This window comes from Trachemys scripta, chromosome 3 (assembly GCF_013100865.1).
Source record: "Trachemys scripta elegans isolate TJP31775 chromosome 3, CAS_Tse_1.0, whole genome shotgun sequence".
Taxonomy (NCBI): domain Eukaryota; kingdom Metazoa; phylum Chordata; order Testudines; family Emydidae; genus Trachemys; species Trachemys scripta.
The window spans coordinates 125,904,945-125,927,326 of record NC_048300.1 but is presented as its reverse complement, the minus strand read 5'-3'; the positions used below and the strand labels follow the sequence as shown (position 1 = coordinate 125,927,326).

Genomic DNA, 22,382 nt, shown 5'->3' with positions numbered 1-22,382 from the left:
CGTTCTCAGTGACCCAGAATTAGTAAAGTTTGACTACATTTATTTCAGAAGCATTTTGGCTGTAGAGCAGTGTAATAAACCCATCCTAAAGATGTACTTACCTAAAATCTCAAAAAAGGACTATGGGCCCCATGCTTTGCAGCTTACTACCTGACCCTAATCTGCCCTTTCAAGTGAAAAGAGGTGGCAGAAAACTCCACTAGATCCTAGATTTGGCACTACAGAGCCCCAAAAATCATAATACCTACCTGATCTCCACTAAAAAAAACTGGACTGTTTCTTTTAAAGAACCTTTTAAAAAGATTCTTTTAAAATGCAATATGAAAGCCCCACTAGCTTGGCCTTTCTTCAAATATTTCTACCAAATATGACTGATATTTGTCTTCATGTGGGCGAGAAATCAAGTGAAAATAAATATTCTGTTCTTGATATAACAAGTGTCTTTAAACATATTTTTCATTACTGACCTACTTACATATTTTGACACTTACCTCAGTAGTTTGTGACCATTTGTTGTAGCAACTTCAGCAAGGCTTGTTAGGATCTTAAGGTACTGGCTTTCACTCTGCTGGGACAAGTGTTCTAGAACTTGCCGCAACTGGATATAAAATAAAGTAGATAACATGCGATATTACTAAGTGTTCTATTACAGATTAATCTAGAACATAACATAGCTAGGTGAGGCAGGAACCCCATAGAAACAGCAATATGTATGTGCACAACCATTTCATAATTAGCAACTAATACTCAATAAGATCTTTTAAACTGAAAATCTATTAAAAAATGTATATTTTAGAAGTTAGTTTTTGTATTAAAGGATTTAAGAATATAGCATGAATAAATGCTCTGAAAGTACTAATAAAATTCATCATTAAGCAAAGTGCCATTTTTTTTTTGTAAGAATGCAAATTCAAGTCCAGCACAAGCTTCATCACTCTGCCAATATGACTAAGTTTCTTGATTTGTTCCTTTGCTGCCTATAATGTTATACCGATAGCCTGGTTGATCCCAAATTTTGAATCTCAACCTTTCACTACCTCCATTCTTATTCAAATAGTGATGAGCTCCAAAGTCCAAATTGTGCTAACCACCAGCTCTTTAAATCCATTCTCTCCTCTTCCTTGCTAAACAACTTTACTTCTCCCAAGCAGACTTATCTTGTCAACATCCAAAGTCTCTTCTCTACCTTCAGTTCCTCCTTTCACCCCTCATCTGCACCCTTCACTGTCCAGGACCTTGAAAGTTTTCCCAGTCACAAAAATCTTCCATCTGTGCTCTTCACTACATCCTTTTATGCCTGCTGTCATCCCTTGTTATTTTTCCTATTCCTTTCTCTTCATGCATATTCTTGCATCCATTCCCCCCCACCACCAAAAGAAGAAAAAAAAAAAAAAACTTTTCCTCAAACATAACCCAAAAGAATCTTCAGCCCTGCTGAGCTCAGCTTTCAGCCTTCTTCTTGTCATACAGACCCCAGCTGCAGCTTCTTGCCTTCATGCACACCAGGGGATTTCTGGTAACCATTCAAATGAGCCGTCTGTGTCAGACCTACCCTCCCGCAGGGAGTCTCTGGCACATTACAGTCTCTAGTCAGTTTCCAGCCCTACCCAGGTTTCTTGCCTGATGTGGTAGCTGCCAGTCTACTCTCATTCCAGGTCAGCATCCAGATGAGCAGTGCTTCTTCCTTCCAACTCCTCCTTCCGGCCTGACACCCAGGCTGACTGGGGTCACTGCAGCTTATTAACCCCTTCCTGGCCAATATGGGGTTTGTATACTCCACCACAACTACGTTATTCTCAGGACCCGACTTTGGGGTGGGCTGGGTGACTGACCCTGGCGCCTTGCTGAGGGGGGCACTTTCAGAGCAGGGTATCCTCCCCCTCCTCCCCCTGCTGCTCCGTGGCCATCTGCAGCCACCTGCTTCTCCTGTCTCCACCTCAGCTTGGAGCTGCCCCGGCCAAGCTGCTCCTGAGACCATCCTGTCTGCTGTGCAGGGCACAGGTGGGGGGCTGATTTTGGGGCATCCCCATCTCCCCACCCAGGTACCCAGTTTCCATTGAGCTGGAGTGGGGGGCAGGAGTCTGTGCTGCTGCCTCTGGGTCATAAGTAGGGCCCTACCAATTTCACAACCTGAAAAACTTGTCAGGGACTGTGAAATAAGCCCTTCCCAGTGAAATCTGATCTCCCTGAAATCAGCTGGGCTGGGGAGGGACAGGACTTGTCCTTCCCCTTCACAGCTGTTATCAGAGAGAGATCAGACACACCTCCACAGCACCCTCACTTCTGCACTGCAGCAGCCCCAGAGCTGGGCTGGAGGTTGCCTCCCCCTGCAGCTCTTGCTCAAGCTCAGGGCACCCGGGCTGGCCTTCCCAGACTTGAGGCTGCCACCCCTGCCCCCCAAAGTGGCTCCTGCTGGGACTCGGGGCTTCCACCCCCTGCAGCTCTTGCCCAGGCTTAAGGACCTGGGTTGGGGGCTGCCACCCCCACAGCTCCAGCCCCCGCAACTCCTGCCAGGCTCAGGGCTGCCAACCCCCGCACCTCCTTGGCTTCCACCTGGACTCGGAGCTCTCGGCTAGGGGCTGCCACCCCTCGCTGCTCCAGCCAGGACTCGGGGCTTTCAACCCCGACAGCTCCTGCCTAAGCTCGAGGCTTCCGCCCCCTGTGTCCATGAAATTGACCAAAGTGAACTGTGAATTTGGTAGGGCCCTAGTCATGAGTGGGAGCTGCTGGACTTCAGACTAGTGAGCGCTGTGCTTAAAGAGATAGCGCACTGTCTCGGTCTCTCTCTCCCTCTCTCATACACACACACACTCTCCCCGCAACACATACTAGTATTATTGTTGTTGTTACTTCTTGGTACTTCCCTGTTGAAATGCGCAATGCACATATATTCTCTGTAATTTTATTCTTTCAAAGCTCGTTAAGGATTACAGTACTGTTATTTTAGTTTTTTTACTGGTCTGCGCATTTCATAATTTTATTTCTCTCCTATGCTTAAAAGTACTGAGTTCTAAAATGCCTGGCTGGAATAATTTATCATTACTACTTTTATTACAATATTGTGCTTTGTAATTCATTATTTAAAGTGGTACAACCAAATAACGGTATCCTTCTAGAATGTAAATTTTGTTTGTATTCACTTTAGCAGAGCCAGTTTAAAAAAAGTTAGCTAAACACATAACTTTAGACACTGTGCAGAGGAAGGTCACTTATTTTTAGTTATATCGGTAAAATAACTTAAAATTTGTATGAAAATAAATGCAGTTCAAAGTATGATACTCATAGCAATGATGGAGTCAAAGGTTAGTGAGTCACGCACATGATCGTCATCGGTGAACAAATTCCAAAATAAATTAGGAGAATTCCCATTTTTACTAAAAGAGAAGAATCCTTAATCACATATGTTAAAATTAAATACATTTTTAATGGAGTGAAAAACAACTGACTAAAATACAGTAGATAATGGAAGTAACAGAGTGCGTTAGAGAAAGTAAGCAGATTTTATTTCTCTCTACTAAAGATAATGTCCAAAATATCAAACTTGTGTTTCTGATATCTGTACTAAAGCTCCAAAATGGACTCCTCAAGGCTTGGAATTGGGAATATCTTGCTGCTCCTCATTGTTCTAAATTTACATATAAACTTAAAATGTGGCTTTAGTTTGAGTTTGTATATATTTTTCTATCTTTATATAGCAATTAGATACAGTGCTCCTGTCAGCTAATTCTTAAGTTATTAACTGCAAAAAAACCTAAAGTTTTCAGATGTCTAAGTAGCCCCCGATCCCACAAAATCTGAAATGATGCCCCTGGTGAGCCAGGAGTGGCCAGAGGGTTGCAGAAGGGCTGTGGGCTTTGGTAAGATACAGCCCCCATGTGACAGCACAAAGCCCACCTTGAGCTGCAGGCTGAGCACCAGGCACTACGAACCACAGCAACAGCGCAGAAGTAAGGGTGGCAATACACCATATACCATGCCACCCTTATTTCTGCACTGCTGCTGGCAGTGGCTTTGCCTTCAGAGCTGGGCACCTGACCAGCAGCCACCATCAGGTTGTCCAGTCAGTGCTTAATTGGTGCTGGGGCTGACCTCTGGCACCTCTTTCAATACAAATTAAGAACTGCGGAGAAGGAGCGGGGCATGGAGATGAGGGGTGTGGGGAGCCCAGGGAGCTGTGGGGGCCAGGGCTGATGGTAGAATGGGGACCCCGCAGGGCACCAAAATACGAGTTTGCCCAGGATGCCATTTTCCCTAAGGCTGACCCTGTTTATACTAGTAAAGGGAATAAGGTAGAGAACTATTCAGAAGGAAATGGGCTGGAAATTATTTCAAGATTCATCAACTGTGGGTACAGATTAGAGAAGAATCTGGGAGGGAGGGACATGAATAATAGTTATCTTCCAAATGATTCAGGGCATATCTCACATACCCATTTTAGAGTGTATCTGCAGAAGCTATTATTTAAGGAGAATATTCCTCATTCTGAAGTACAATGTGCATTTATAGTGCTGTACCAAAGATTTTTTGCTAAGAACCTACAAAAGGCTACTCTTCCAGTTCTTATTCTGTCCAGATCAGACAGCACATTAACAGGGCTCTAGATAGACTCCAGACTCATTTACTTGTAATCTAAAGTGAATTTCAGGCCAGCACTCCATGGTAGAAATTAGTACATATTAACAATCACTGGACTACCTCATTGTACATTTTCATGTTAAATCAGTACATCTTTATCAGAACATGAAGTTCTGTACAATATATACATACATACGCCCCCCTCCCCAGTTCTCCATGTTTAATGGGTTCTGCCCCAGAACTGCTGGAAGTCTCCAGTTGTCATTGAGGTGCTGCATGTAAAACAAACAAACAAAAATTTCAGGTTTAAGGACACATTGTAATGTGACAATGTGGGGTTCAACTTCACTGAATTTGGGTTTAAACATCAAGTTTGAGATGTTTAAATTGTAGGGAAAGATACAGAAGTAGACAGAGGGAACAAGGCCTTAGGGGACTTGGAGAGAGAGACACACACACACAGACACAGACACAGACACACGCACGTAGACACAGCACAGAAAATATGTATTACCATGTTTTCCCGTAGCTCTTCATTCTGTGTCATTTGAATAATTGCCTGGAAGAGTCTAGGATGATGTTGTATTAAAATTTCACAAGTCTCTCCATACCCACCCTGTAAGACAACATTTTTAAAGCAAGCAACTATTATAAAACAATTTTAAAAACAAGTGCTATATTTACATTAACAGCCAGGCAACCCATCCTCAGGGACCGATACTAAAGAGCAAATGCAAAAGACTCTTAAAGTCCTAATCTCAAAGTAAAGATTTGAAAGTTAAATAAAAAGTGGACTTTAGGTACTGAGTGGATTCTTTGTTAATACAGATAAATGAACATTCATGTGTCAATCATTAGTAATCTCAGTTTCTCTTCTCAAAGTAATCAATTTAATCCTTGAGAAACTACAATAACTTTACATTCCAGCAGCCATTTTAACTGATAATTAAGAAGAATGCTGAAAACAATAGATTTATACAAAATCATAATGGAATTAGCTCCTGCTTTCGCATTTGGTGAGTATCTAGCTTGTTGCACCCAGAAAACTAATTCCCCAAAACAAGGTTAAGATGCCTTAGCTAAAGGTTCCCAATCCACAAGCTCTTTGGACACTTTTTTTATTTTATAGATCCTGGCAATAGGATAATCCCATAAACAATGTATAACTTTTTAAATTAAAATGAACAAGAAAAAAAATTGAAGTATTATAACTAGATATGTGCCCAAGACACCAGGTTTAGAAATGAACTTCCCAAAATCTGGAGTTCTGAATTGTATCACATCTCTAATTTTGTTTCAGGAAATCTACCCTAGATGACTTTTTGGATTTCCCTACCAGTCAACAGCACTTATGCTTCAATTATATTTAAAAGTATAATAATATTAATATAGGTCACCATAACCCTCAGTTTCCTCAACAGTTTCACACCAGCACCGTCTTCAAGGTCCTGTGTCACAAACATCTTTACAGACAAAGCTCACTAGACAGGACTCCTTTAAGCACCAGTAAATGACACTTTAGAAGTCAGCCAAGTGTAATCCCCCCAGAACTGAGCACTTGCATAAACACACCCCAAGTTCCTGTCAGTCCACGGAGGACAGTACTTCAGGTATCACACTAGAGTCATGCCAGAATATGCTGGCTGATGAAGAAAATATGCAAAATAAGAAGCTATACATATTAGAGGAATCCCCAGTTTGCATTTCTTTCACTGCTCACTCAGCACAGAACACAATCCCAGCAGAGATTAACTGGCTGACTGTTATAAGAGTCTAAAACAAGTCTCAGTTCTGCAATCTGGTTTCTCAGACTAGGGGCAGGGGGAAGAGAGTGAGAAGAATGATATAGTCAAAATTACATGCACCAAAGGAGCAGTAAGCACTCCCGTCTCATCACAAATGAATTGAGCTACCAATGAAGAACTATTAGGAGTGAGCAATATAAAATCAGTAGTGGTTAGGAAATATAGTTTTGATAACTATATAGGAAAGGCACATGCTAAGGATGACCTAGTGTGGTATTTAAAAGGATATAAAGTATAAGCGAGTTAAAAAAAGAATTGGATAAGTTCATGGAGGATAGGTCGCTATTAGCCAAAACGGTCAGGGATGCAACCCAGACTCTAGGTGTCCTGAAGCCTCTGATGGCCAAATGCTGGGACTGGATGACAGGGGACGGATCATTCAATAATTGTTCTGTTCACTTCTCTCTGAAGTGTCTGGCCTTTGCCACTGTCATAAGACAGGATACCAGACTAGATGGGCCATGGTCGTTCTTATAAAGCATCTTAAAGCCTCTAGATGTTCTATTTAGTACTGTCCTAGAGGCAGCAACATCCTTAATACTCTTTCCTATCTCTAGGATATCAATGTATCATTTACTCATTTCCTAACTTACACTGTGTAGATTCTACCTACTGTGCTGGAAACAAACCAGCTATTTGTTTAATTTTTCTAATTAATGTCAAAATTTTCCACTTACAGAGAATCTTGCACATGCTAAATGGTGTTACATGAGTTCTTCCAGTTTGATCTCATGATTGATAAACTAAAAGACACTTTACAGGTTAAGCCTGGTTTGGAATTATATTAAAGGTATGTTACACTCCCTAAGGTTTTTGTAGAACCAAAAGAAATGCTAGCAAAGATGTAGACTGAGGGAAAGCAGTGTACTGGAGCTGAGGGAACTATGCCCAAAGTGATAGTAATTAAAACCCTTAAACTTATTAGATACAAAGGTGATGCTGAAAGTGTTGTGAATTGAGCAAGACATTTTACAGATTAATCTATTAAATAAATCTTTCAGAATCATCTTTTTAAAAGATTCCAGAAGCATGAATAGTAGAATTGCTGCCTAAGAGACCTTTCCTAACTTTTAAAGATGACTTGGAAATAGTGTATTTAATATCCTAAATCTTGACCCTTTGTCTTGCCAAACAAAAAAGAAACAGGTCACTGGAGTTACAAGATACTCACTAATCTACTTACATTCTATAAAACCTCGTAGACGTCTGACAAAACTAGATTTTGTTTTGCACGCCAGCTGAAAATGTGTAGGCACAGGAAGTCATAACATCCTCATCCTTTTTAAAATAGAAGCCTGGATGTAGAGATCGCAATACCTTTGAAAAACTGAAGGCTCAGCAGCAAAATCTTCTTGATCTCCTTGAAAAAGTTAACATCTGAAGTAATAAGTTACTCCTACATACAGGCCTTTGGCTCTTAGCTGTTTTAGCAGTTTGCACATGAACACCTAAAAAAGAATTTGTTACCCCAAGATGATGTAATTATGGTCTGAATAAATGTGGCCTTTAAGAAGAGACTAAGTGAATGGCTGTCTGTTTACTTCTTTTAAGACCCTAATCTTGTGAGCAGCCATTTTGTGACAGAAGCATCAATCTTCTATATGCCTACCCTAATAAGAAGGTAATCTTGGTTGATCTGGAGAGTAGCAAGAATATACATTCTTCCTAATTACTCAGGAGAAGAAGAATAAAATATTTTCTAATGGAATTAATAGACAAAAAACTGCATATGTTTGCTATTCTGAACTAATTCAAGAAGTCAAACCAAAGAGTCAGGTGAAGCTGCTTCCCTGAAACTCCTCAAAAGAGGTCTCTGACCTCTAGGGATGAAGTCATTGTTTTCAGACAGCAGAAACAAAGAAGGAGAAAAAAAAAGTCATTTCATATCAATTTTACACAAAACACTGGTTAATGTAAAGCAAATTTATACCTGCACACAGAGATCCAGTGGTGTAACTCCATTTTTGTCTGGTAAGTATTTGGCTCCTCTCATCAAAAGGATTTGTGCGGTGTCTCTTTGACCATGGCTACATGAAACACAGGAGAAGGTTTACCAAAAAGTATTTAGCCCATGAGTGGTACATATGTCTACATTAAATAGCTAACAGTGCAATAGGTGTTCCTCACAAACTTTGATTCCCAAATCAATACAAACTAGGGACCAAATGCATAAAGTTACATTACAGAAATCCATAAGTAGAAGCCCAGCATGGAAGATGACCCCTCTTCTGGTCCCTCTGACACACTGTTAAGTGGCTGTTCTCCAGCCTACTGCAAAGGTATATTACAAGCACTGGCCTGAGTTGGAATTTTTTGCATATTCATGCAAGAACACTCTGACCAGAAGTAGACTCTATGCCCATTTGATGGTTCCTGAGTTTAATACAGAGCACAAGGGAAAATATAAGCATTTTTAATGCTACTTTTACATTGGAAAAGTGTACTTAGAGAAGATGAGATATGATTGTTTCCAGATGCCTAGTAAGCTTTCATCCAATACATTTTAAATAAAAGAATCACTTATATAATTTGTCTCTAACTAACCATGTTCTTACAATAGACTGTAAGAGTAAGAAAACAGAAGTTATCTGTTATTAAAAAAAACTTTAGTCAAATACATCAATGTTAAATACTATATTTGCATAAGTGGAGTTTGAAAGACAAAACAGACCTATTCTGTCACCTAGTACATCATCCTGACAGTGCAATAATGTGGTGCATGTGTGTGGTTTTTTTACAATAAGTTTTTAGTGCTTTGACTAATCTAGATAAAAGTATTCAGAGTGATGTGCTTTACTACTTCCCTTGGGAGACTATTTCAAAGTCTAATACATCTCATTGTCAAAGCTCTGGGTCAAGGAAACAGTATAACTACTTTATGTAACATATAATCAGCTACTTTATTGTTGCAGCCAGTGGTGACCCATTAAAGACCAAAAAGCGGTAATTATGCTACACATTCCATATGGCAGCACTTAAGAAAATTAATTTTCCAATTAAATTTTAAAGGAGAAAGGAAAGATTAGACATAAGTGCTTCTATAGTCACCAGAATACTATAATAGCATGTTATAAACTGGTGTTAGCCTTTACAAATGCTCGATTTTTAGGCATATACCATCAATTACAGTAGTTTTTAATTCAGAATGGGTGAAATTCAGCCCTCCAGGAAGACCTGGCACAAAGGCTTCTACAGCAATCAAGGACAATCTTTACCCTCTGCAAATGAAGCAGCTGCACAGGAGAGGATTACTAGGTTGACTACTACTCAAAACCAACTGGCCTAAAACCCTGCATGAGAGCTTCCATTACTACTCCAGCCACAGAGGCTCTATGCTGCATTCCAATGCCCTAATCCTAGATTTGTTCAGCCCTTAAACATCTCCTACAAAGCCCAAGTAATGTGGCTTTAAGTGTATTAAATGAATTTCATTCCGAAAATAATTAGTCTTAACCCCTGTATGCCCTTAAAAATAGAAAATATTTAGCAGTCTTATTGGGGATATACACAATATTAGAATCAGGGTGGACAAAAATCAATGATTTTTTTTTAAATCTGATTTTTTTATTGATTAGGGATTCCACAGGCTTCTGTATAAATTATTTAGGTTAATCTTTCTATCTATTCAGTATCCTCTAAACGGAGCACTATCAGAGATGCTTAGTTTTGCTGTTCTCAAACTGTGGATTTGGGTCTCCAGAGGTAACATGCTTGTTAACAGGAAAAATGTTTGCTTATTAACAAACAAAACAAACAACAGACCTCAACTCTATTGTCCCTCTGCAAATTTGTGTGCACAGAGTCAATCCCTTACTTTTCTCTAGAAGTGCAAAGTTTCAAAAAGTTCAATGAATAGACGACTTTTGGGGGTGGAATAGATCTGGACTTCTGCACTCCACACCCCTCCTGCATCCCGGCCCTGAGCACCCTCTTGCACTCCACACCCCTCTGCACCCCAACCCTCTTCCCTGAGTCCCCTCATACACCTCACACCCCTCCTCTGTCCCAATCCCTTGCCCTGAGCCCCTTCCTGCACACCACACCCCCTCCCACACTCCGCACGCCCTCCTGCACTACAACCCCTGCCCCAGTCCTGCATACAATTTCCCCACCCAGATGTGGCCCTGGGCCCAAAAAGTTTGCCCACCCCTGCTTTAGGACATGGGTGTGTATTTTATGACAAAGTAGTTTAGATAACGGATTCACTTTATGTTGGTTAGTTTATAACAGGGCATGATTTATAAAGGCGCATTTGACCATATTATAGGTTAGCATCCATTACAGCAATGGTTCCAAACCATTTCCATTATAATCTGCCTTTTTCACATGCTCAAATTGCAACCCCCTCAAATATTTTTTTTAAACAAACAACTGTTTTAAAAACAGAATTGGAACAAAATTAGCCTTACAACGAAGTCTTAAACTTGCCACGGATATAACCTTCCTGGAAGACTAGTACCTTTGACTGATTTTTTTATCCACAGTGTTGTTTGAGAATTGTATACCAAGAATATATTGTATACCTAGAATATTGACCCAGCATGCAAAGCTGGTTAAATATTGGTTATTTTAACAGCTTCCTTATTTTAAATCTAAAATTATGACTCATTAGTTTATTAGGGTATACCCTGGTAGAAAGGTGCTTAGCCTGCAATATTAACAGATATGTAATCTTATATACATGTGCAGGTCTAAAACTGTTGACAAAATATTCAAATACTATACCATACAGCATTCCAGCAAGAGGCAGAGTTTAGACTAAATCTCATTCTTAGTTTTCATATTTCCTGATTTGGGTTCTTTACTATGCATTGAATTAGTGTAGTTTTGTGTATTTAAAAATTAAAATTTTACATTTTGTACAGTATTTGGAACTCAAACATAGCATACCTGCAAGCAAAATAGAGTGGAGTTGCTCCTGACACGTTTGGCCTGTTAATATCTGCACCATTGTCTAATAAACACTGCACTGTCTTTTGGGAAAAGGAAAAAAGAAGTAGTGTTAAAACTAGAAAGAAATTAACAAAAATATCACTTGGCTTGAAACTGTTTAGTTTTATGCATCTCTCTTCAGTTATATGAGTAGATTTAATTTCCAGTAATACATCTCAAAAACAAGGTACCTAAGCATTAGGAAAAGGATTATGACAGTTACACCCTGAAAAGCTTTTACATTAGTCTCTATTTCTAGGACTTGGCTTTTTAATAAAAATACCTTTTATAGGACTTTGGCCATTCTGTAAGACCAGTGAAATCAGATCCTCCCAAAAAGCTTATATTGAAGTTTAAATATTTATCAGTAAATTGAGGTAAAAAAATATTGTAGTTTTGAAAAATATATTAAGAGGAAATTCTAAATAAAAACAAACACTGTAAAGTACGAAAATGCTGAGCTAAGGTACTTAAACAACCTTAACTCTATCCCATCCACATGAGGTAAATGTGTCTATAATTATCAGTCTGATTGCTAGCTGATGTCTTGAAACTTGTTACCCTTGACAGCTTGCCATCAGGAGCCCTTTCTGGTGGTTCACAGAGTAACTTTTTGAATGTGGTCAAATGGAGAATTGGGCTGGGAACTATTTCCCCATGCTTATTTTTCCCTCCCTACAGTTCCTCACTTCTCCTTGTCAATTGCTGGAAATGGGCCATTTTCATTACCATTACAAACAGTTCTTTTTCTCTCCTGCTGATAATAGCTCACCTTAACTGATCACTCTCCTTATAGTGTGGATGGTAACACCCATTGTTTCGTGGGTGGGTGGGGTGGTCTCTCTCGCTACATCTATCTTCCTACTGTATTTTCCACTACATGCATCTGATGAAGTGGGCTGTAGCCCACGAAAGCTTATGCTCAAATAAATTTGTTAGTCTCTAAGGCGCCACAAGTACTCCTGTTCTTTTGGAGGATACAGACTAACACGGCTGCTACTCTGAAACCAGTCTAGAGACCATTTCTTACTCAAAGTGGTCTGTATCACTGGATAACAGGATCACACTGTTCCATATGATCTTAAAATCCTTTTTTTTTTTTTTTAAAAAGGTTCAAATCTGCACACATCTATTCTACTTGTATATACTTAATCCTAATACAAAATCAATCCCCAAGATGGAGTATAAACACTTAACTGTATCGGATTAAAAGTAACCAAGCTGCCATATACGCTTTTCTGTATGTAGTCATTCTGACAAACATGGCACAAAATACTACACATTATAGTGAGTAATGCATGAAAAAATATTCAAGAAAATGAAACACTACACCAATATCTGCAATCAACTATGCAATAATAGATTAATCAACTGTATGAACAGCTGTGGGATGCGCATTAAATTATTTAAACTCTCAAAGGAGACTGCAGGATCACCCACACAAGAATAAACCACTTATTCCTATACGAGTACATGTAGTTAAGAATAACACCTCTGCCCCGATATAACGTGGCCCAATATAATACAAATTCTGATATAACACGGTAAAGCAGTGCTCCGGAGGGGGGCGGGGGGGGAGAGGGGCTGCGCACTCCGGCGGATCAAAGCAAGTTCGATATAACGCGGTTTCACCTATAACGCAGTAAGATTTCTTGGCTCCCGAGGACAGCATTATATCAGGTATATCAGGGTAGAGGTGTATTAAGATAGTCATATGAATAATTCTAATCATTTAACCTTTATAAAGGTGTATGACTAGCCAAAGTTTCAATTAAAAAAAAAATTGAGACAAGTATTACCAAGTTTTTAACAATTACCGTCCGTTCAAATGAGTTTTATGAACTTACAGTCTTGTGACCGTTTTGGCAAGCCACGTGTAGTGCTGTCTGTCCCATTGCATCTTCAACATCTACGTTATTGACATGCTGTACAAGATCGTGAAGTAGTTCTGTTCGCCCGTTGACAGCAAGCCAGTGAATCTAAGTAAAAAAAATCAAATTACTAATATTCTTATTAGTCAATACGTACATATATTTCATAAACACAAGTGTACAAAACCTAAGGCTCTGTGGCCAAGATTTTCATAAATAGGATCCTAGAATTAGCTGCCTAAATATGCATCTAGAAGTCTAAATCTGTGCCTGAAATCACAGCAGCTCCCTTTGATCACGAGTAATTACAAGAATGCGTTTAAGAAAGGAGCCTCAAACACTGTACCTGCTGAGGAACATAACCAGTAGACTGCCTGAATATCCTACTGATAGGAGCTACAACCAGAGGACAGAGTTAAATTTAGATTCTTGACACTCATGAGGTGCACAAGGAGAGGGGGATTGGTGCCAGCTAAGACAATCAAGAATGTTTGAGGGAGGAGCCCTCTGCCTTGATATCAGAAATCCGCATTCATTGTTCAGGCCAGCAAAACTAGCAGTTGCAAATATAATACCATGTGGTTCCACAACTTTACCCTCCTTAATTTCAAGTCAAAGCAGTTTGTTACAATACCAGCACAGAGGAATGGAAAAAAGTTAAAATTCTGTATAAAAATGAAAATTTGTTATGTTGCCTGGTCACTGAGGAAGGAGGTGGAAAAAAGAAAAAATTAACCCTGAGCATATAAAGTTGCATCTCTGAAAGTGTTTTATTTGAACCAAAGATTTTACTGTTTTAGAAATATTTTGATCAATTTTGTCACTAAATTAACAGTTCCACAATACTTTACAATTATATATTAACAGGGACCCTTCCAGTTTTAATGATTGCAGAGCTAGTCAAACACTTAGCAGGCACAAGCTATAAGCATTTTCAGTAAAGTTAGCATATCACTGGTTTATTAATTTCAAGAAAATCACTTCAGTAACTAAAATGGATAGCACTTACTGCAGTCAGACCTTCATTATTACAAATGTTGACATCTGCACTATATTCTAAGAGCTTGCTCATACATTTCTTCTGTCTGTAAAGGAAAGAACATATGCAATTCCAGTCATAAAAAAAGAAAAAGGGTCTGCAGAAAACAAATCTTCCCCATGCCCCTTTCAGACTAATTCATCACATGCATCAACTGCAGTATGTAAGTTTTCTTCATAACAGTACACCATTAACTGATATTTAAAGAAAAGCAAATGTTCACCAATGCCATAGAAGACACATACAGCCAAGAGTTTTAGCTTATAGGAGGGAGACGGAGAACTGTGGGTTGATTAGACAGGTTTCTATGTTACAAACATCAGAATACTTAAGTGTCCTGTTTTAACACATTATTTCAAAATATAGTAAACGCTGTTTTATACGGCATGTTGGTAGAATGGGGGGTGCCAATAAGCAAAAAAATGCTGGTTAACTAAGAGGGAGGGAGTTTGGGTGCATGAGGTGGTGCGGGACATAGGCTCTGAGAAGGAGTTTGGGTGCAGGAGGGGGCTTGGGGCATGGGAAGAGGTCCAGGGTGACAGATCCAGGGGCTGCTCACCTCGGGTGGCTCCCTGCAAGCGGCGACGTGTCCTGGCTGCTCCCAGGCGGAGGCACAACAGGTGGCTCTGCGCGCTGCCCCTGCTCTGAGCACTGCCTTTGCAGCTCCCATAAGCCAGGAACAGCGGCCAATGGGAGCTGTGGGGGCAGTGCCTGTGGCCAGATGCAGCGCACAGAGCTGCCTGCCACGCCTCCGCCTAGGACCTGACCGAGGTGAGCAGTCCTCAATCCAGCACTCCACACCCTGTCCCGCGCCCCGCACCACCTCCCATGCCCCAAACCCTGCTGTCCCTGTGCCAACCGGACTATAAACCAGACTTTCAATGAAGATCAGAAATGCCCATTTATAGAGCTTTCCAGTTGGTGAAGTGCCGGATAAAACAGCTTTTACTCTATATGGAAGGAAGGATGATCCACTGGCACATCATGCTCAGAATACCTGGGCTAAGTTCCCTGCTCCACCACAGTTTACCTGTGTTACCTTATGCAAGCCACTTAGTCCCTTGGGTATGTCAACACAGCATGCGTCCAAGCTCAGGTCAACAGATTCAGGCTCATACTACAAATAGCTGCAGGGACAGTGCTTTCAAGTTCCAGCTCAGGCTGGAGCTTGAGCTATGAAGCCCATCTCCGTCCCCAGGCTTCAAAGAGCAACGTGGTCAGGGTGATAGGCATGTCTTGTTAATTTCATGTGGATTTTTGCTTTAGTGCAAGCAAGTGTGATTGTTGACAGCAATAATCTGTTCTTTTAACAAAATAATACAGTCCTAGAATCAGTGCTAATATTGCACCTACCTTTAAAGGGACAACTTGAAGAGTCAGATTTCCTTCTGAAAATTCTGTAACTATTACCATTACAACCATCACTTAAGACAGGGGTCGGCAACCTTTCAGAAGTGGTGTGCCAAGTCTTCATTTATTCACTCTAATTTAAGGTTTTGCATGCCAGTAATACATTTTAATGTTTTTAGAAGGTCTCTTTCTATAAGTCTTTAATATATAACTAAACTATTGTTGTATGTAAAGTAAATAAGGATTTTAAAATGTTTAAGAAGCTTCATTTAAAATTAAATTAAAATGCAGAGCCCTCCGGACCAGTGGCCAGGACCCAGGGAGTGTGAGTGCCACTGAAAATCAGCTCGCATGCCGCCTTTGGCATGTGTGCCATAGGTTGCCTACCCCTGACTTAAGATAATGAAGAAAATACTTTTCAGTTCTTTTTCATTTCACTTTGTTTACTTGACACAGCTGATGGTTAATTGCATTTCCCATCATCTGCACTAGCATAACATCACTCACATATGCTGCCCTAGAGAACTTATAAGTATATTCTTTCCCAGGCCCTTGAAGAGGGTTTCTGCCAGTCACACGACAAGAAAAGTGGAGAGTGAAGAAGCAACAGACATGCATGTACACAGAGAAAAGGGTCGGATGGGAGGCAGCGAGTCAGAGCTCTTAAGTGGTGTTATTCTCAAGATGCCCAAAAAACCCCACACTTAACCAGCCATCAGCAGGATGGCTAGAGAAATCCACTACCAGATAAGAAGGAGCACAGGTAGGCCAAGCCCTCTTAGCCTAATATTACATGTATGGCATTAGTAGGACATGTCTACACTAATCAGGTAAGTCGACCTATGTTAGGTCAACTTATAGCCACTGCATTAGTTACTGTGGTGGCTAATGTCCACACTACCCTACTTCTGTCAGTGGTGCACATCCTCACCAGGAGCACTTCCACCGACTGAAGAGGGGCAGTGTGGGAGACAGAGCCAGGCCAAACATGCCAGGAGTGGGGGGGGAGTGGAGGGTTGGGGGCGCAGAAGATCCACACTCAGAGTCCAGTCAGCTACTGTGCTCCAGGGTTCCCAGTGTGGAACCCAGGTGGCAGCCCAGCTTGGAGCGGAGACCGGGAAGCAGCAGGGCTCAGGAGCCAGAAACCTGCTTCTTATCAATTTCATGCCTCCAGCAGCCAAGAGTGACAGCCAACAGCCAACATAAGGACTGCAGCGTCAGCACAGACATGCATCGCCCTAACTATGTCAACATAACACTAAGCCTCTTGTTGAGGTGGTTGTCTTATGTCAGCATAGCAGGGGAGTTACATCGGCGGGAGGAGCATTTCAGTGTTTACACCTACACTGTTTACTCAACAAAAGCTCAGTTTTGTTGACAAAACTGTGTAGTGTAGACAAGGCCTGAGTCTTCTTGGTCTTGCAGAAGATGTTCCTTCAGGGAACACAGTTAATTTCTTGATATCTAAATATCAATCCAAACAGTGAAACCCCTTCAACTTCATCTTCCAGATCCATGCTTTACTCCTTTAATGTATTTACCTTGTTCGTTGTCATGTGTTGAATTACATACAATTACAATATTGCAATAAGAGTTTTATTATTATTAGCCACTAAATAAAATCTCTCCAACTATCAAACTGATAATTAACAAAAATGCTTAAATAGTCATAGAAATTTATGTTTATTGCTTGGTTGTATTTAGATAGATCAATATTCTAAAATTAAAAAAATAAATATCCTACAAATTCATGGTACACATTTCTGTGGTTTTACTTGTACTTTCAAAAGTGCAAAATACATAATTTAACCAGTATGCAAACCAAAATTATAAAACATTCTTAAAACAGGTCTATAATCTGTGTTAAGCAAAATCAGCATACTTTGAGAAGGTAAAAGTTTTCTTACCCATTTCTAGCTGCCAAATGAAGGGGTGTACATCCCGAAATATCTTGGTAGTTAGGATTTGCTCCCTTTTTTAACAGCAGAACTAGACATTCAACTGATCCACAGCTTGGATGGAGGTATGGAAAGAAAGAAAGGAAATGGCAAAATCAGTAAAGTGAAACTTTAATGATAAATATCAGAGGGGTAGCTGTGTTAGTCTGGATCTGTAAAAAACAACAGAGAGTCCTGTGGCACCTTTAAGGCTAACAGATGTATTGGAGCATAAGCTTTCGTGGGTGAATGCCCACTTCATCCGACGAAGTGGGCATTCACCCATGAAAGCTTATGCTCCAATACATCTGTTAGCCTTAAAGGTACCACTGGACTCTGTTGCTTTTTAATGATAAAACCACAGTGAGCATCTTTAAGCATCATTCTACACTGACTTACACTATCATGCAACTTCATTAACTTCCATAGGTTGAAGTCAGCACAAAATTTGGCTCTAATGTCACTAAGGTTTTTACAACTTGAAAGCTTAAAAAAAAAAAAAAAAAGGACACTCCACTGGAGTGAAAACTGATTATAGAATATTTGGTTAACATTACAGGGAAAGACTTACTAATCTTAGTTTAATGGACTCAAGACCAAATCGCAGAAGCAGGTGCAAGGAAACCTCAAAGATATAGGATTTGCCCACCCATGGCATTATGTTTATGTTTCCCTCAACCAATTTGTCCTTTTGCAGCATTGGACTGGCCATCAAACCTCTAACACACTTTAATTACAACATTACTTGTTTAAAAAAAAGATGTTAAAAAGGTTTAGTTTTCAGAAGGAAGGTAGATACTCAAATGTAAGCACAGCAAAAAGAAAAAATAAAGACTGAGGGTTACAGGATTCATCCAAATACCTGAGTCTGCCATTAGTTTTGTTACATAACTGCTTTCTCTTTATTTTCTGTTTGCAATTTAATTGGTCATTATTAGGGCTGTCAAGCGATTAAAAAAATTAATCGCGATTAATCGCGTGATTTAAAAAAAATTCTCAATTAATCGCACTGTTAAACAATAGAATACCATTTAAATATTTATGATGTTTTTTAAATTTTCAAATATATTGATTTTAATTACAACACCGAATACAAAGTGTACAGTGCTCACTTCATATTTATTTTTGCTTACAAATATTTGAACTGTAAAAAACAAAAGAAACAGTATATTTCAATTCACCTAATACAAGTACTGTAGTGCAATCTCTTTATAATGAAAGTTTAACTTACAAATGTAGAAGTATGTACAAAAAATAACTGCATTCAAAAATAAAACAATATAAAACTTTAGAGCAGGGATCAGCAACCTTTCAGAAGTGGTGTGCCAAGTCTTCATTTATTCACTCTAATTTAAGGTTTTGCGTGCCAGTAATACACTAACATTTTTAGAAGGTCTCTTTCTATAAGTCAATATTATATACCTAAACTATTGTTGTACGTAAAGTAAACAAGGTTTTTAAAATGTTTAAGAAGCTTCATTTAAAATTAAATTAAAATGCAGATCTTATCAGTTTAGTGCAGTGGTTCTTAACCTGGGGTGCACGCACCCCCTGGGGGTGTGAGATGCCCTTTCTGGAGGGTGTGAGACATGCAAGATTTTTTTTAGAAGGTAAATCATCAAAAACACAAATTAAGCACAGGCACATAAGTACAACTACTTTGTTTCATCAAACCTATGTATTTATTAACATTATACATTTTTAACGATTACTGTAATATACAAAGTTTAAGTTTTTAAGCTAATTGTAATGTAATTTTTGATAAGGGGTGCGAGAACATATTTTGAGAACTCCAGACCATCAGCGGGCTGAGTGTAGTGTATTAAATTGCTCCCCATAGGAATGTGCTACTTACTGTAAAAAGAACAGGAGTACTTGTGGCACCTTAGAGACTAACAAATTTATTAGAGCATAAGCTTTCGTGGGCTACAGCCCACTTCTTCGGATGCATAGAAGTGAACATATATATACACACATACAGAGAGCATGAACAGGTGGGAGTTCTCATACCAACTCTGAGAGGCCAATTAAGTAAGTGGAAAAAAAAACTTTTGAAGTGATAATCAAGATAGCCCAGTACAGACAGGTTGATAAGAAGTGTGAGAATACTTACAAGGGGAGATAGATTCATTGAATACTCCCACCTGTTCATGCTCTCTGCATGTGTGTATATATATATCTCCTCAATATATGTTCCATTCTATGCATCCGAAGAAGTGGGCTGTAGCCCACGAAAGCTTATGCTCTAATAAATTTGTTAGTCTCTAAGGTGCCACAAGTACTCCTGTTCTTTTTGCAGATACAGACTAACACGGCTGCTACTCTGAAACCTACTTACTGTGTACTACTTATAGAATCACAGAATATCTGGGTTGGAAGGGACCTCAGGAGGTCATTTAGTCCAACCCCCTGCTCAAAGCAGGACCAATCCCCAGACAGATTTTTGCCCCAGATCTCTAAATGGCCCCCTCAAGGATTGAACTCACAACTCTGGGTTTAGCAGGCTAATGCTCAAACCACTAAGCTATCCTCCCTCCCTTAAGGCTGCCAGTCCTGATGCTCTGAGTGGCATGGTAAGGGGATGGGGAAGAGGGGTGGTTGAATAGGCGTGGGAGTCCCAGGGGGCCTGTCAGGGGCCGGGAGTGTGGATAGGGGTCGGGGCAGTCAGGGGACAGGGGCGCTTGGAGGGGGAGTCCCGAGGGGCGGATAGGGGTGGGTGGTCCCGGGAGGGGGTGGTTAGGAGACAAGGAGCGGGGCGGGGGGGGGGGGGGGGGGGGGGGGGGGGGTGGGGGGGGGGGGGGGGGGGGGGGGGTCCCAGGAGGGGGTGGTCAGGGGACAAGCCTATTTTTACTACCTGACAGATTCAAAATAATTTGACATCACCTGTTTCATATTTACAGGCAAGGACTTCAGCCAGGATCTAAAAGCATTAGAAATATTCAGTACACAGCCTCAAATTCTTCCCTGTCTGCTCGTAACTGAACAGAGAAGTACATGCCCACCATACAGGTACTACATGACAGCAAAGCACCTAATCAGTAGTGGAGTACTTCCCACTTCCTTGATGTCATTACCATGATACAAAATGACTGAATGCTTCCAAAAAAAAAGCAAAACTGTTTACTAGAGAGGGAGAAAGCAAGTCTGGAATAGCAAAGCTCAGGCAGCTAGCAATGGCAGAGGTAACTCTTTAACTAACATACACCGTAAACAGGCTGTATTCCTCCCACAGCAGTCTTATTTAAAAAAGGATGAAAAAGCAACCATCAGTAGTTAATGTTTCCTATACACAAGCTTGTTAGAATATGGAAGGCCACTTGAAATCCTGAGTGTAAGCTGTCTGGTTTTGTGTTAAAAGTTATTCTTGAAGGGGCAAGTGTGCACACTGGTAATTAATTCAAGAAACGTGAGAAAAAATATAGCAACAAATATGCACTGAAGGTTTTTCCAGTTTAATGCTCTAGATTTCTGTGGTAATGTAATCCTTTAAGTCATCTCCCTGATTACTCAAAAGTGCTAAATCTTACTTTGCCGCAATATGAAGCAAGCTCCTCTTCACACGTCCAAATGCATAATTCACATCAAATTTTGAATTTGACAGTAGCTCTGAAACAGACCTTAAGCAAATAAAACTGTGCGTTAGGGAAAAAAGTCCAAAGATAGTTTCACCCACTTTCAGATATGCATCACAACATACATTTTATTTGCATGACTGAATACTTTATCCATTTTACAATCATCTCAGGGTACCATTTTTCTCCCTTACAGCCTATAAAAAAAGGCAGGGCTCCACAGCTCTGTTAAAATACCTGAATACTAACCTGCAACGCCCTTGCTCTTCCACTTCCTAGTTCAAACTGACATCAGCAAATATGCCATATTGTGTCATTATTCTGAATGTACATTAATGTGGACTAGGACAAGATGTTCAAGACATTTCTTTACCGTGCTAAGCACTATACTAACTTTGCTTTGGGCAATTATAAACAAATGTATGCCAATACTTCTCCCCACTCCGCTACATGTTCCCTTCCACATTTCTGGCAAGTTCCCTATGCATACACCAAGTTTAGAAGGAAAAAGTGCCAGCATAATGAAATTTAAGGAAGATTGTTAGACTGAATTGCCATTATTATGCAAGAAGTCTGACTACAAGATACACACATTTCAAATTAGGCTCAGGCTGAAACAACCTGGTGACTTGCAGTTCTGTTTATGCTGTCCAGGAGGCTGCATAATTGAAACTCTAGTATACCTGTCAGCATGAACATATTGTGGAGAAAGACCAACATCCACGCTGATATCAGATCAACAAATTTCAGCGCTTCTTACTTGCCTACAAAACTCAACAGGGGCGGGGAAGTAGCAGCAAACTTGCTTGACACATCCCTCGGACAGATTCCAACAGCTTCCCCACTTCCCAAACAGCTGTCATTTAAGAAGTCCCCCAGCCATCAGTCTTGTCTGATCAATACGTGTTGGACAATCTCCTCTACAGATACGATACTATGAGTTTCAATACCAACACTACATCAACTCTTAGTGCTACATCTCATTCACAAAGAAACTGCCATTGTTTCTCTTCTCCCAGTACTCTATATACTGGCTCCTTCTCCATTACTGGACACACTTCAAACTCCTGGTCTTAAGCACACACCCAGGCATTTCCAGGATTGAGTCAACCAGATTTCTCAGGTACATAAAGTATATACATAGTCATATGCAAGTTTGGGCATTCAGTGAGCTGGGTCCCAGCTATGCAAAAATCTTCTCTCTGGGTAGGTCTACACTACAAACTTGCATCAGCACAGCTATACCAATGCAGATGTGTCACTGTAGCGCTTCTGGAGAAGACGCTCTAGACAGAAAACAC

General features: G+C 40.2%; 1 protein-coding gene across 2 annotated transcripts in view; it reads right to left on the bottom strand.

The window, feature by feature from the left end:
* HACE1 (HECT domain and ankyrin repeat containing E3 ubiquitin protein ligase 1) overlaps positions 1-22,382 on the bottom strand; it is a 91,525-nt gene that overhangs the window by 63,793 nt on the left and 5,350 nt on the right. For both annotated transcript variants that reach the window (XM_034765970.1, XM_034765971.1), the window contains exons 3-10: positions 21,037-21,126; positions 17,480-17,584; positions 14,193-14,268; positions 13,160-13,291; positions 11,271-11,353; positions 8,311-8,407; positions 5,090-5,191; positions 492-598 (exon numbers count right to left, since the gene is read on the bottom strand). In XM_034765970.1, the coding sequence (XP_034621861.1) occupies positions 492-598; positions 5,090-5,191; positions 8,311-8,407; positions 11,271-11,353; positions 13,160-13,291; positions 14,193-14,268; positions 17,480-17,584; positions 21,037-21,126 (792 nt within the window). The remainder of the gene's footprint in view (positions 1-491; positions 599-5,089; positions 5,192-8,310; positions 8,408-11,270; positions 11,354-13,159; positions 13,292-14,192; positions 14,269-17,479; positions 17,585-21,036; positions 21,127-22,382) is intronic.